The following is a 16,049-nucleotide window of genomic DNA, read 5'->3' as shown; positions in this document are numbered from 1 at the left end:
TTCTAATTGGATACATTCTTATAGGATTATAATCCTACTAGGATTCAAAAATCTTATAGGATTCTTTTATTTGAATATTATGAGATTAGTTTGATTAGGAACCACAACTACAGATCCCATAGCCTGTGGGAACAATACAGCATAAACAGCTTAAATTTAGAAAAAGTGACAAATCAGCTTCCTCACTCCCTGCATAGCCTATGCCAATGGTCAATGCCCATGTACATGTTCAGATCCATTGGCTAATAGTACAGTACGATAGTAGGACCTGCCTGCTAGCCATTGTGATATACTGATATCAGCAGTTCATGAAATAAATAAGGTTCTAGCAAATTCCTGTGTCTTTAACTAAAAAGGTGCAGATACACACAATTGGTCCTGTAATACAAAATACATTTATTTACACAATTAAACACTGAATTGTAATGTGATATGAATTGCATACGTGACATTAGATTTTAAATAGTGTGCAAAATATGGCATGATGAATTCAAAAACCACGATTCAATCCTCACAACACACCATGGGTCAAATGAAAACACCTCAATCAGCGAGCACTCAGTGCACATTGTTCTTTGACATTTCCAGCGTTGGTGCCAAAAGAGGAGCCCCTGTACTACAACTGCCTTGTTGGAACCTGAAAGGGAACATGTGGGAAAGTAGACTCGCTGCGTAAAGGTTTCATGAAAGACGGTGGAACGATCAATACCAAGAACCGTCAAGTTAATCATCAGCATCAGACTTAATCACCAGTCTAACTGTCCTCTATCATTCATATAAGATCCTTATGTTATTCATTCTGACCTATACAATCATTCAATAAGTATTGATGTATAGTACTATATCCACCACAGAACCACTTAAACCCTACATACGGTACTTCATTTGACATCAAATAGTGAAAATAGCACACCCTACTTCATTTTACATCAAGAGTGAAAATAGTCTATGTTTTGTGAGCTTGTAGATCTATTTTCGGCATATGTTCGCCTATCTTTACAGAATGTTTGTCTATTAGGACATGCCAAGAATAGGGACACTTGAGTTCACTTAGTTTGTGCACAGCTGCGTTCCACTCCCAAAAGGACTTGCTTGGAAGAAGGCCTTTGAAAGGTGTGCGCACAGTAAAATCCTCAATTTAAATAGTTAGATTAACTCTGGATTTGACTGTGCAGCAGTGGATTTGTCATTTTATTACACCTCCAAGAGCAGCATTTACTATAAACGGTCTTCCATTTGTCACTATTTACTATAAATAAATTAGCGGCTGCATTACGTTGCACCAGGGATGTGGTCAGGGGTTTTATTTCTTGTCTTTTAAGTGTGAATGTGTGATAAAGACCAGGTTTCATTTTCAAGTTCCTATAAGTTTGGTTCTCTTTCTTGCGTAACCCATGCAAGACAATGTAGATACATGCCAGGATTGGTCCTCAAAACCACTTATTTTAGATTCATGGAAAGAGGGTCTTTAAATGTTTTTGGCATTAAAAAAGGGGGGTGGGTTCTACCAATATCTTATCCAGATGTTGTTCTGTAAGCGAGTTGGGGTGTTATTTTGACATTTTGAAAATGTATGTACTTTTACACCAGGAGGCACTAGTGAGCTATAATGATTGACGAATGACTTGCTGACAAGTCTATGAATGGGTAAAGCAACACATTAAAATCCTGAGACTTAATTCATCCAAAGTCACATTAATTAACTTTACTGTATAGGAAACAATGTAAATTAGGTCTTATTGGTGTAATAGAATGGATACAGCACATTCCACAGCCTCTCCATTGCACTCAGCACTAGATCATATCACTATATTAGCTAAATCTTTTTTTCAAGCACTTAAAAACAAGTCTTTACTTCCAAGGTTGTGTAGGTTACAATCAACAATGTGCATCATTATAACAGCTCACATTATGTGAACTGCTTAACATTAAAAATAGCAGAAGAGAGGCAGAGAGAAAACTTAAGCAAATAGAAAACCTAAGCAAATAGGATGCATACTGTCAGCTCTCATCGTACCAACTTGTCAGTCATTCTGCATGACTCATTCTGCATGACTTGACTGGATTCCGTGTTCTCCAGTCAAGTGTGGTTGTCTTAACATCACAATCACTGTGTGTGTGAGTGTGTTTGTCTGCATTAAGGGGGTATTTAAGAGTAATAGCACTCTTGGCCGGGTACTGAATAAAACCTAATTTAAACTTCACAATATGACTCAGTACCACAGAAAAAGAGTGCTAACGTTTCTCTCTGTTGAATGACTGATAGGTACATGTAGTGTGTCTTTAGATAGTTCTCTTCTAACCAACCCCAGTTTTACTAACCTCATCCTCTTTGTGTTCAGTAAATGCATATTGGTATCATGAATAGTATGTAGGTTCTACATACAGAGCCTACAGAGTCTAGCATAGACGATTACCGTAAAGACAGACAGCTGGCGGTCGTATGTTGATTGTTAACGTACAATTAATGCTTCTACAAAACTCAATAAAAAAAAGTAAAAAAGAAAAGAAAAGAAAAAAAAGAAAAGAGACAGCTGGCTATTGCTTTGTGATCTGGGTTTGCATCAATTTGTTTGTGCACAAAATTGTTTTGAAAGTTTGTGATATTTTACATGGCAGCACCGGTAGTAGGTAGTCTCTCAAGCCAGACATCTCTTCCACAATCTTTGAATGCTACAGTCTGTAATTCCACTTCATATACTGTATTGAAATGACAAACTTCCCTATGCCGAAATATAATTTAAAATAATATATATTCGAATTTTCATTTCTGCAAAGCAGCAAGCTACATGGCCGGCATCACTTAATTTGATTTACAGTAGGACTCATTTATGTGACTACAAAGGCTAAATGGAATTGGGGGGAGGCAGGACATCCGCCTTATTTTCTGTGGATTTTCAACGCTTCCGATGTAGACTGTTAGCCAGAAGCATTGAGCAGAAGCAGTGAGCCAAAAAGGTCTGTCTCGAGATACTATTCAGTAGGTATAGCAGCCACCTGGATATCCGAAGGTCTTTGATTCGATTCTCGGCTCCTCCAGGCTTTGTGTCAAAGTGCCCCTGAGCGAGACACTTGTGTTCTCACCTGAGCAGAACACTGCTGGGTCAAATTCAGAAAAGTAATTTCCCCTCTGGAATCACTTCAGTACAAATCCTGTTTAACACCCTTTTTGATCAACATCACCAGGATCCCAGATCAGCTGTGCTATCCCCACAAGCTTCATGTACTTCATATCATGTCAAGCTTCATGGCATGCCCTTGGTTGACAATACTTCTCTGACAATGGGAATGCTGCTGCTTAGATCTGTTGTACTCCTTAATGCTGGCTTCAGTAGCTTGTAATGTCAATGACATAGGAATTTAAGCTTATTGTTGGATAAAATGTTGAATGTAAAATGTACAGCAGTCTCTCCAATGTGGTACTGTTCTCTCGTTGACCTCCTCGCCAGTTGAATGGTATGTTGGGTCCCAACATACCTTCTGATGCATTAATACATGTGTTATAGTAGGCTAAATACAGCCAACATACCTGACTTGGTTATTCCATTAAGTGGAATGAGTTGTCCTGGAACTGCTATTGCAAGTGCCTTTGATGTCTGCAAGGAGCAAATGTCAAAAGACAGTAGTAAACTCTGATTTGAGATCCAATCATAAAGGGGATGCAGTGTCTTCATGTCTCGTGGAGGACTGTACTCATCCCAAGAGCATGACTCCAACAGCCAACTGTTTTATAGTTTTATAGATTATAGTGCTGAAACTAGACCCAGGCTGGTGTCTATCCATCGTTCTTTGTTGGGGATCATTCCATCTGGATACGCTGTCAGTTGATTATACCAGCAAATGTGTTGATCGGTAAACGAAGTCCTTTGTTCATGTATTTGCTCAGTCCAGAGTCTTCATCCTCTCCCAACGTGAATTTGGACCTCATTGTCTTCTGGATGGAGTACCCAGGATCGGGGCAGGAGCAAATCTCAATGCTAAAAACAGACGCATTCAAATTAGGTTGCAGCTAAACTGAAGCCTTCACTGACAAGGCAATTGGTGTTTTCTTATTCATTATTATTACACAGGGCAGACTTAAAAACAATTATTTAGACATGATATTGTAGTGCATCAATAAATAACAGTTAGCTGTATCAAGTATGATTAACACTGGATAACAATGCACTTGATTGTTCATGACATTTATCACATCGCCCACGTTTGCCTATTGCAAATGATTACGTGGTTACACCAAGAAGACTATCTCAGAGGACTGAAATAAGATGGCTTCCTGTAAGCGACCATCTTTCTCACCACAGGAACTGTAAAACCTGTCATGATCTTATTTGATAGCTTTAAGCACTTCTTGTTTTTTTGTTTTTTTTTACAATTTCCGACTATATATTATGACGTTGATTATGATGTTCAAAATAGGGATACCAGACATGTAAATGAAATCAGTCTCTCTCACCTGTGGACATCTTCGAAGGTCCTGCGAGAGTCTTTGTCCAGTGTAACGGTGAAACATCTCTCCTCCATGGAACGGATTTTAATGTTACTTGTGTGGATCTTTGTCTCCTGAACATTTGACTGTAAATAATTTGCAGATTTTTTTGTTTTTATGACAAAATGCATACAAATGTTATAAGATTATATAAGATGTTATAATTTTCCACACTCACCGTATTGTTTTTAGTTTTTGTTTGGGTCTGATTCAAAGTCAGTGTCAAACAATTCAGGTCTAAGGAACAGAGGAGAAAAAAAGAGGAAAATCAAACTATATAATAAAAGATATATTCATAATGATAAATCAGAGGTTCTCAAACTATGGTTAGGGATCTCAAGTGGAGTCTCATTAAGTCTGTTTTATTTGTTTTTGAAAAGCTGCTTCCATTGACAAACATGTACAGAAACTCTTTTAGTAGCTTTTAAGCTACATTGATGAGAAACTAAATCAGTACGAATCACATTGCTGTAAATGTATTTTCTAACAAATATTCCTATTATTATTTTTAAATGTGCTTTATTTCAACTTTGAAATAAATTGCTTTATAAAATGGGGTCCTGGTATAAAACATTTGAGAAACCCTGTGATAAAATAAATAAATAAGAAATATGGAAAGTAAGACATATACTGTAGCTGCGGAGGGAAAATTTGATAAATGTAGTTATGTTTGCTGTTGTAATTTATGCTATAATAGGTTAACATGGCGACATTGAAAAAGAATAGAAACAACAGAAAGCCTGTTCTGTTCAAATGTATCATATGTTACATCATATAATATACACTATAGAGTCGGAAACAAACTGATAAAACACATAATCCTTGAGTGTGTTACTGACGATACTGGTATTTACCTTCCATTGCACTGGTAGGAATGGCACTGATTTGGACCCTTGACATTCTGACTGACAGTCCCCGGTCAACATCTCTGCCACTTAATGTTACCTGGAGCACACACACACACACACACACACACACACACACACACACACACACACACACACACACACACACACACACACACACACACACACACACACACACACACACACACACACACACACACACACAATGAAATACTCAATACTGAGAGTGTACCAAATATGTTCGAAATTATGAATGAACACTGCATTTTACTGTGCATTGCAGCGTCAAGCAATGTGATCTGTTGCTGGGAATTCACATGAGGTTATTCTAGAGGACTCTAATGAGGAAATGAGGTGTAGAGCGTCACCTTTCTGTACTTGACAGATATGACCGGCCCAAAGGACTCTGTGTGCTTCTTCTGCTTCTCTGTCAACAATTACAAAGATATGTTGTTAAACAGCGTATTGATCTAATGAGAATGCATGGCACAGTTGGCGCACACACACACACACACACACACACACACACACACACACACACACACACACACACACACACACACACACACACACACACACACACACACACACACACACACACACACACACACACACACACACACACACCTCTAACTGCAGGTGAAATCAGTTTGTATTCAGGAAACTCGATTTCAAGGTGGGAAAGAAACACTTCTTCCACTGGATAATTCTTCATGTTGGAGTTGGAGAAGAACATCTGGAGGAGAACAGAACCTGATTTACAGCAGTGATTCTTAAAGTGGTGGTCCGGGGACCCCCAGGGGTCCTTGCAGGCGTTCCAGGGGGGTCCCCCGGCAAGTTAAAAGTGAATAGTTAATATAGCATCACCATCAGTTTAATCTATATATCAATGGGAGCTCAAGGATCTATTCTCACCTTCACTGAGTAGATGGTGAAGTAGACAGGCTGGCGCCCAGTGCGAACATAGTAGGAAATGACATCTGACACAAACCGTTCCTTTTTCCTACTGGCCTGTTGCTGGAGAAAATGATAAAACAGCCATGCTTCATTTACCTTAACTACTTTCAACCAGGCGTCCCTCTTTTAGACATGTCATTATAGGGAACATCTTCAAAATATTTTCCAAACATTTTGAAACGTATTTTATTTATATTTTTTTAAATTGCTGGGTGTTTCTTCACTAGCTAAGTGTTTGTGGTGGTAAAGCTGTTTCTGCTGCGGTTTCAGTTGAGATGACAGGTTTGTTTCCCTGACAACAAGTATGTGTTGTGAAACTTCCTGTATTTCAACCCTATAACAGGAGCCTAGAAGACTTTGAGCAACATTTTGAGCATTTTCTTTCCCCCCCAACTCAGCAGTGATTTCTAAACTGTATACAAGGATCCATCATCCATAGTGTGCAAAGTATTTCTGTGTGTGTGTCAATTATTAATGTTTCTTATCGGAATAACTGAGCCATATTGTGACATATCTAAAGCTTAAGTGATACACAAAGATATTGCTTGCCAAAAATCTGTTATTTTCGTCAAGGGACATCATCATATTACCAAATAGAATACATTTGGCATACATATCTTTGTATTTGTCTTTTCATTAAGACCGGGGACGCATCTGTGTCATTTTAAGATTTCTTTGGCTATTCAAAAATAGCAGATATACAAGCTCATAGCGCGGCACCGAGTGCCGTGCTATGAGCTTGTAGATCTGCTATTTTTTTTAAATCGTGAAAATATTTGCAATAAAAAAAAAAGGATCTAGAAAACATTTTTTGAATCGACCTCAGGTCTTAATGGGTTAAGTAGCTTAGTAGTTTCTTACCTTTTCAGCTAGTTTGGGAATCATGGAGCCCAAGCTGTTGATGTTACAGTCGTACCAGGGGTCTACCATGCTCAAGTAGGACCCCAGAGAACAGGGGTTCTCCTTGGTTGGGAGAGGCATTTCCTTGTGGAGAAAGAAATGCAACCAAATCACAAATGTCTCATTTCATCAATGTAATAACAAGAGTTTTCTGTGTTTTTTTAATAAATATTGAACCAATGAAAAGTATTAACAAGAGTTTGTAACTACATATTTTGTCCAAAGCTCACACAAATTGCTAGACATTATATCCCTGGAGTCTTTTGATAAACTTGTATCATTCAGATTTGTGATATTCCATAGATATTCCACTGGCTACTGGAATGTAACACTGGCTATAATGGCATCGTCCGATCAACCCCAAATGTATTGAATCAAATACAGTATTGAGGGGCCTCTACAAAATGCAGGGCCAAAATTTATTTCACGTAGAACCTTTTCAAACAACTTAATATTTTATATACTTTTTATTTAAATAATTCTTTATTTTCAAAGTTTTGCTTCAGCCAGTTTCATTTTCTTTGCCATGCAAAGCCTTCTTAAGAGCCTTCATAATCCAGTTTAACAGTGATGTGCACAATTTTAATACAGGTGATCAATCTATCAGGTACAGGTACAGCTATATTGAGATCTCATCACAGTCTACTTCACTTAATCATTTTAAATACAGGCTTAGGACACGTTTGATGAATCAAATTTAACAATTATCATAGTCTTCCACTTTTACACCCACGCAGACTTGCAAATACACCTTTTCAACTAATTCTTTCGTTGCACGTACAGCATTTCACATTTTGTGAAAAGCTATTTTGGGGGTGTGAATACTTTTCAAATGTTTTATTCATAATCTGAGATCCACTAAGCTGTATAGCTAATATAATGTTGCTGTGGAGTGGAAACCTTGCATCTCTGTTTTAAGTTTATTTCCCGTAAACTACTGCCCTACTTCATCATACTACAGTGTCACATGAAGGTAGCAAGATTACTGATCTAGAAGCTCACAGTGTACATTGCCACACGTTGTGAGCTTGTAGAACGGCTATTTTTGAAAATAATGTAATGTGAAAGTTTAAGTGGTTAAAGAAAAGTATTAATTAGTTATTAAGAGTTTGTGACTAAATAATAACTACATGGCATCCATTGGAACACAGGTTCTCTTTTACATTTCCTGAAACTTAATGCTGTTGGACATACAAGGTTTCTGCACGACAGCGCCGATATTATGATGTCAGAACTTGGCAGACAGTCTGGAGAAGTCATGTGGAACTCCATATGGCTAGGATTTATGTAGACCACCCGGCCTGGTGAAGATATGCACTTGGCGGTGCGCGCCCACTGTTAAACATATCCTGTACTGATAAAGGTCCTTACACACCGGGGCGATTTTTTTCATGCGAATAATACGTTTTTTTAAAAAACCTTATAAAGTCAATGCAAGCTTCCACACCAGTTTCGCGGAGCGAAAAAAGCGTCTTTTAATTATTCGGAACGAGTCCGAATTTTGCGTATATTCGCATATTCGCCGGTGTGTAACCGCCTTTACATCCAATATTTTGCTGCTTGTGGAGTAAGTGACACATTGATAAGAGCTTAGTCTGGTAAAGGGAAGTGCTTACTTTGACAGGCAGAATGGGTGTTGAGTCCTCACGAACAGGGATGTAGTAAAACTGGAGGTTGAATTTCGTTGTCAGGAAAGGCCGTCGTGCTTCCCTTTTCCTAGACAGACAGACAGACTGATGAGTCACAAAAAACGCTAAAACGTGCAGTGTACATTACAATATCCTCAATTAACTGGTTTGAAAATCCCCACAGAAGCATCTTCGTGTATTTGACACGAGACATTTACACAGTGGTGGAAAGTAACTAAGTAAATTTACTCAAGTACTGTCCTTAAGTACACTTTTGAGGAATTTTTACTTCACTGGAGTATTTCCAATTTTCAATACTTTTACTTCTACTCCACAACATCATTTTTATATATTTGGAAACTTGTGAAATGGGACATTCTGCAAAATGAGTATGTTTACTTTCAGTACTTAAGTATATTTTAATGCAAATACTTTTGTACTTTTACTCAAGTACATTTTGAATACAGGACTTTTATTTGTAACAGAGTATTTCTAAATTGTGGTATTGATACTTTTACTCAAGTACTACTGCAGACAAACAAATGAGTCACAAAAAATGCAAAACGTGCACAGTGTGCAATTTCCTCAATTAACTGGTTTGAAAATCCCCACAGAAAGCATCTTCGTGTATATGACACGTGACATTTACAGCGGAGATCGCAGCGCAGATTTCTAAACTGTGTGATCGATCGACATTAATGTAGCCTACTTATATACTATTATGCAGATATACATTTTAAACGAACCTTTGGCTTTAATTTAGAGTTCTGTACATTAACCTGACAAACACAGAGGCCTAGTCAAGGTCCAGACATTTCCTTGTGTTGAAAGAAAATGTTTATTGGAGGGTTGTCTATTTGTCTGGACTTGGTATTAATCTATAAAAATTTGTCTATAAAACTACTTCCGATTACAAAATAACCTTGGACTTATAAATACTAATTTGTAGAAGTAAACTTGGTCATTGCTTTCCATAATTAGATTAGGTTAGATTTGACATGATAAGTTTTCATTTTAATTTTGGAATCTCCTCATTCCATCAGTACAGACACAGCTTGGTCTGATCTGGTATCTCACCTGAGAGAGTACAAGGCCTTGGCCAGGCGTCCCAGCACCCTGTCATCTCCCACGGCGACTATCCTCGCTACGAACTTCTTGAGCTGCTGCTTGTCGGCGACGGGGGTCTGGGACTCAGAGGACCCCGCTTGTCTCTGCAGGGTTCCCTTACCTCCACCACCTGCTCCGGCCCCATGGGTCTCCAGGGCGCTCTGCATGAAAGCCATGTTGTCCGACTGAGAAGGTCTCATCTTCATGCCTCCGCGGCGGTTGAGCTTCGTTTGGTCTGGCTCACTATGTGAGAGGAAGAGGTTCAATTTAAAAAGTGCATGGCTATCCACAAATGCAGACTCAAATGGACAAAGGGAGCTAAAAATTATAATAATCATAATAATATTATCATTATGATTATTATAATTAGGGATATCGAGAAAAACGAGAACATTCTTATATATTGATTGATCGCAGGATAATGAGTTAAATAGTTTTAATTGATTCTTGCTTGAATTACTTTTTACTGGGCTCTCCAGATGAGCCAGGACAAGGAGAATCTGGTGATGTTGGCACAGGGTCAGTGCCGGGGACCAGGTCCCTTTCGATGCCACTGTCGTTGGACATGACAGAGTGCCGTGGCATCTCAGAGGGTGTCAGGTCCGTGAGCAGGTCACACAGCTCCTCCGGGCTGAGGCTAAACTGTTCCGACATTGAGCTTGAGCGCACACACTTTGCAAGCTCTCTCCCTGTCAAGAAAAAAAGTCATGAAAACGGCTTATTCAGCTCTTCTGAACAGTCACTTTATTCTAATACTCAACAGTCACACAGAGCAACAACGGCCAACACATTTTCTATAACTCCTTTTGAATGGCTAATTCATTGGAAACTGTGGACATAGCGTCACGTGGACATGGAAAGCACACACTTGCAAGTTCATGCCCTGTCAAAAATAGACCCGAGGCACAGTACATTCATTACACAGCAATTCTGTTTCCTGTAACATGTTTCAATATGGAGTCAGTTTCAATTCATTTGAGCAGCAGTGAGAAGACCCAGTTGAGCAATAAGACTGATCTTCTAGTACCCAGTGATGTAAGCAACGCAGCTAATCAAATGAATAATGGATGTGTTGGATTTAGGTGTGTCATTGTGCAATGACAATACTCTTGTCTTGACTACTGTCTATGCTTGCATATCAGCACACCCATGGCTGAGTGCACCTAAATCTAACACACCCATTATTAATTGTATTAACTGTTGCTTAATAGCCTGCCATGTTTTTAATCTGCTGCAGATTTTAACCTGAACTTGAAAACAAACAATAAAATCAGCCTAGGGTTTCATGTCCCTTTCATTCATGAATCCTATCAGCTATCACTTTAATGCATCTTAGCCTAGTGCGGCTTGCTTGATATGTTAAGCCTAATTTATACTTCATCAAATTATGAAGCGTGTCGCTCGGCAAAAAATGTAAAACCAAGCTGTTAGCTTTAAGATCACTTATTTTCGGTGAGTGACAAACTGTGACACCACCATGAGTATAAATGAGGTTTAACCACATTCAACCATGGGTCCCTATTTTGTGCGTGTCATTATAGGCCCAAAATGTTAAGTGGTTAAGCCACATCTCAAGACCTCCCACAGTGAGCCACTCACAGATATCCTCGCCTGACGACCACAGGTGGAAGCTCATCTCCGGATTGGGAAGAGGACTGTCAGACAATGAGCCGTGAGACAATGGGTCTGCATCACACACACACACACACACACACACACACACACACAGGGGGAGAAAGAGAGACAGGGGAAAAGACCAAAACTGTCACATTAGACTCAAAACAAACACCCCCTTACTTCCTCCCTCTGAACACTCCTGTCCATTCCATCTGCTTCCGACTAGTGTAGAGGAGAATAGAGAGAGGCTCTGCAGGATGGACAGGTGTTATGATAACAGTTAGCTATAATTATAGAAGTCATGGATATAGAGGAGCTCCACTGCTGACTCCACTGTTTTTTGCCACAAACTCACAAAGAGGGATTCTGAAGAATCAGCTGACAGTGGGCTCTATGTGGATTTAGTGGGCTCTAAATCGTCCCTATTTTGGGTATGTCGTATTTAAAAAAATTCAAACAGTTTTGCTCACAACCCATCTCATTGCAATGTGTTGCGAGCTTGTATGCCGAGTCTATGGGAGGGAGGGGATTAGCATTTCCGAAGCTTATTATTGTTCTTCTTACACGGTCTGCCTTGTTCATAAACCTGATATATCTATTCCGCAGCCAATTTCTACTGTCCTTGTAGCTGTAAAGCCACTTAATAAGTGCCAGTATCTGAAACAGTCCATGGTTCAACATAGGTCGTTCCCTACCTATGTTGAATGCACTTATTGTAAGTCGCTTTGGATAAAAGCGTCTGCTAAATGACTGTAATGTAATGTAATGTAATGTTGGGATGGCTTGGGTTTTCTTTGATAAGCCTGCAAGCTTTTGGCCATGCACCTATAAGCTCAATGTAGCCTGACAGCGCGTCGCAGGTTCGATTTCCGATACCGACAGCCTTGGCTGCATGTCACTCTCCATCTCTCTCCCAAATTTCCTGTCAGCCTACTGTCCTGTCAAATAAAGGCATAAAAGCCCAAAAATAAACCTTAAAAAAAAAATATCCAAGCTTTGCTGACACAAAGTCCAAGGTATATGTCCTGGATCAAAGCTTGAAATAGGGAAGTATGCAAAAGATATATCCACACACCTTTGTAGTTATCACATCTACAGTAGTACTGACTATGAGAGGTGAACAAAAGGTGAATTTAAGGTGATTTAATCCAAACCCTCTATTAACTGTAGCATTTAAATGGAAAATGAAAGAAATGATTGTATCTATTGGTCATCCTCCTTGTTAAATGTGAACCACTTTAGTCTATCTCCAGTCATCCTGCTTAATAGGCGTGAGGCAGTAATGGTTTAATAATGTATAATATGGTGGCAAGATTGCCAAGTATAAGGCTTAAAGGAGTAGTTAAAAATTATCTATCAATTACACACCCCATGAAGTCTTGAATTCAAGGCTTCACAGGGTGTGTAATTGATAGAAAATAAGTCATTGTCTCCGCCAGGCCGAAAGGCATGGCGAGAGAGTATGTTTTCCACCCCGTCCGTCCGTCCGTGTGTCCTTGTGTCCGTGTGTCCGTCCGTCTGTGACCAGCTAATCTCTGCCACCGTTGGCTTGATCACAGCGCCACTGTGCACGCACACACACTCCCTGGATGCCAATTCAGAACCTTTGCCCCAAATTTTTCTCATGGGCCTTTTATAGCGCCACCAGGAGGCCGATTTGTGCAAAACATATTTTTTGACAGTACTCCTACAGATTTTGTCCAAAAACCCCGCAAATCAGTACACAGTATCTCTATAGTCATTAAACGAAACGGGTCTTTCAGATTTCTCATTTTCCATACTGATTGGCTAAAAATTTCTTCCAAAGTTTGCAGGAGTGCTCCGTTTTGAACAAAATGCCTCAAATCATAAACACAGCATGCAATTTCCGTGAAATTTTGCACGCACATTCCCATTAGGCCGAGGAAGAACTACCATTAGATTTTTTTCAAATCAGCCTCATGGTGGCGCTATAACAGGCCGATTCGTGTTTTTACCTATAATTGCACCGATCTGTGTAAAACTTTGTATGCACACTCCTTAGAGGTCAAGGAAAAACCTTTGCCCTGCATTTTTCACATCTGCCTTTTATAGCGCCACCAGGAGGCCGACTTATGTAAAACAATTTTTTTTATACTACTCCTTCCAATTTTATCCAAATTTCACACAAATCGGTACACATTATCTCTATAGTCATGTGATCACGACGGATGTGTTTGATTTTTCATATTCCATACTGATTGGCTAAGATTGACATCTAAAGTTTGCATTATTGGCTTGTTTTGAACAAAATTCCGCAAATCATGAACGCACCGTCCAATTGCGCTCAAACTTTGCACGCACATTCACACTATGTTGAGGAACAAATACCACCCTTTTAACATTGGGCTGTTATAGCGCCACCAACAGGTCTAATTTAGCGAAACACATGTTTTTAACAAAATACCTCAAATCATGAATGCAGTCAGTCTCCGATTGTCGTGCAAGGCCTAAGAAGAAATGGCACCCTTTTCACGTTGGCCTATTTCGCCACCAGGAGGCCACAATAGCCTACCTGACCTGGCGGAGACCTGTGCTCCGAGGAGCACTTTTTCTAGTTTTTATTAAGTTCAGTTTATGTGTATTTTACATTATACAAGTTTTTCGAATTGATTTCAAGATTTTGCACTTTTCTTTCTTTTTGTTTCTTTTACAAAATCAGTAAATCAGTGGTCTAGGACAGTGATTCTCAAACCTTTTCATGTCAAGGACCCCCAAAATTATATGTATTTGGCCGCGGACCCCCATCTCAAAATACTTTGTTACAGGGACCCCCAGAAGCAAAGATTTCAGTTAAAAATGTTCGCTTAAAAAAAAAAAAAAACTATGAGCTTGTATATCTGCTATTTTTGAATAGCTTAAGTATAAAATAATAGTTAAAGTGGTTAAAATGATTGTGACGCTATATTAACTACTTTTGCTGGGGACCCCCTGGTACCCCCCCCAAGTACCCCTGGGGGTCCCCGCCCCCCGGACCCCACTTTGAGAACCAATGGTCTAGGATTGGATGCAGAAATGTGGCATGGGTAGGGCTCTACCTGTCCCTGTAGCAGTGAGGATCTCTCTGTACAGTTGCTTCAGACGGCTCCTAAACGCTGCTCCTTCCCCTCTGACGCCCCCGTCCACGCTCTGCTCCATAGCCAACAACACTTCCTGGAAGTATGGCTCAATTTCTTCACCCATGTCCTGTGTCACACACACGCACGCACACACACACACACACACACACACACACACACACACACACACACACACAGGAAGATAAACATACACACAATGGTATTAATAGAAAAGAGGTGAAAGGTTGGTTAAGTGTGTATCCTGTGGAGGTGTTACATTAGGACCAGTGCCAGGAGTCTCTCTCCTCAGCTAATAGAACAGCCTTCATTTGACAGTTTCCCTGGAGTCATCATCCAAGATATCTAATGACTGACTAATCACATAGTAGAATCGACCCATACCTCCTGGACCCCCCCCCCCAAAAAAAAAAACGCACCTGGGGTGACAGGGCTTTTTCAGTTGCAGCCCCCTCCCTTTGGAACCCACTCCCACCTCACATCAAAGCGCCCCACTCTTGCCGTGTTCAAAGACACCCTCAAAACCCACCTTTTCAGACTTGCTTTAAGTATTTTCACTTAACATTCCCCAACTTGTTGACCCTTTTGAAAGCTTCCCCGGAAAACACTGATTGAATCTGCAGCCTTCATCATCACCAAAGGCTTTTTCAGCTTTACATTCAAACATAAATAAGAAAAAAAAAAGATTGGCTAAAACAGATATTATTTTGATATTGGGTCGATACCGATATTGCATTTTAAGTCCTATATTACTGATACCGATATGATGACCGATTAATCGTGCATCCCTAAAAGTTTGTAAAATAATTGATATCAATAGACGTTAATATTATAAATACCACAAAAATACCACAAAATCTTTGTGGTATGAAGATAAGCGAAACCCTGTTTGTTTTGGCTGAACGAGTTTAAAGCAAAGAGATTATGTTCACATCAAAGTCATGTTTTAGGTGAAATAAGGTTCTGCAAATGCTAAACAAAATAATTCACACTTATTGTTCAACCATGCTGAACGTATGACAGAGGTTGCAGATGCAGCATAAAAACAGCATCAGTCTTCTGTTCTGAGCGACTCAACAGAGATCATGAGATCAAGGGACGGAAGTGAAAGTGGTCTCGAAGTATGCAGACATAGCAAAAAAAAAGAAGCAACAGCAATTAACATATCAAATTCACCACACTGGATCGTAACCCAGACTGAATGTAGAACAAAACACAACAGGTAGCTTAGCGGGGAGAATTGATGGTTCCATTCCTTAAGTTCCTAAAGTTTAGACCATGGCTGTGGGCTTGCAAAGGGGACTAGTAGGTTTATGATGTAATGCATTTGTTTCCATAGATTTGTTTATCTTCATGTATTATTTGTTTCCAAGGACCACTTTAGAAAGTGTTT

The 16,049-nt window shown here is 39.5% G+C and overlaps 1 protein-coding gene across 4 annotated transcripts in view; it reads right to left on the bottom strand.

Annotated features, from left to right (window-relative positions):
- Positions 1 to 376: 376 nt before the first annotated feature.
- Positions 377 to 16,049, bottom strand: part of pik3r6 (phosphoinositide-3-kinase regulatory subunit 6) — a 34,870-nt gene continuing 19,197 nt past the window's right edge. For 3 of the 4 annotated variants that reach the window (XM_080416617.1, XM_080416615.1, XM_080416616.1), the window contains exons 9-21: positions 14,618 to 14,765; positions 11,544 to 11,630; positions 10,405 to 10,633; positions 9,915 to 10,187; positions 8,826 to 8,925; positions 7,171 to 7,293; positions 6,268 to 6,369; positions 5,980 to 6,088; positions 5,721 to 5,779; positions 5,341 to 5,431; positions 4,665 to 4,723; positions 4,454 to 4,572; positions 377 to 3,977 (exon numbers count right to left, since the gene is read on the bottom strand). In XM_080416617.1, coding sequence (XP_080272743.1) covers positions 3,821 to 3,977; positions 4,454 to 4,572; positions 4,665 to 4,723; positions 5,341 to 5,431; positions 5,721 to 5,779; positions 5,980 to 6,088; positions 6,268 to 6,369; positions 7,171 to 7,293; positions 8,826 to 8,925; positions 9,915 to 10,187; positions 10,405 to 10,633; positions 11,544 to 11,630; positions 14,618 to 14,765 — 1,656 coding nt within the window. In that variant the 3' untranslated portion in view covers positions 377 to 3,820. The remainder of the gene's footprint in view (positions 3,978 to 4,453; positions 4,573 to 4,664; positions 4,724 to 5,340; positions 5,432 to 5,720; positions 5,780 to 5,979; positions 6,089 to 6,267; positions 6,370 to 7,170; positions 7,294 to 8,825; positions 8,926 to 9,914; positions 10,188 to 10,404; positions 10,634 to 11,543; positions 11,631 to 14,617; positions 14,766 to 16,049) is intronic. The other variant, XM_080416618.1, reaches the window with a different exon arrangement.

Source organism: Gymnoscopelus braueri, assembly GCF_963280865.1.
Source record: "Gymnoscopelus braueri genome assembly, chromosome: 2".
NCBI lineage: Eukaryota > Metazoa > Chordata > Actinopteri > Myctophiformes > Myctophidae > Gymnoscopelus > Gymnoscopelus braueri.
The sequence above is the reverse complement of the archived record's forward strand: the minus strand, read 5'-3'. Positions and strand labels throughout refer to the sequence as shown.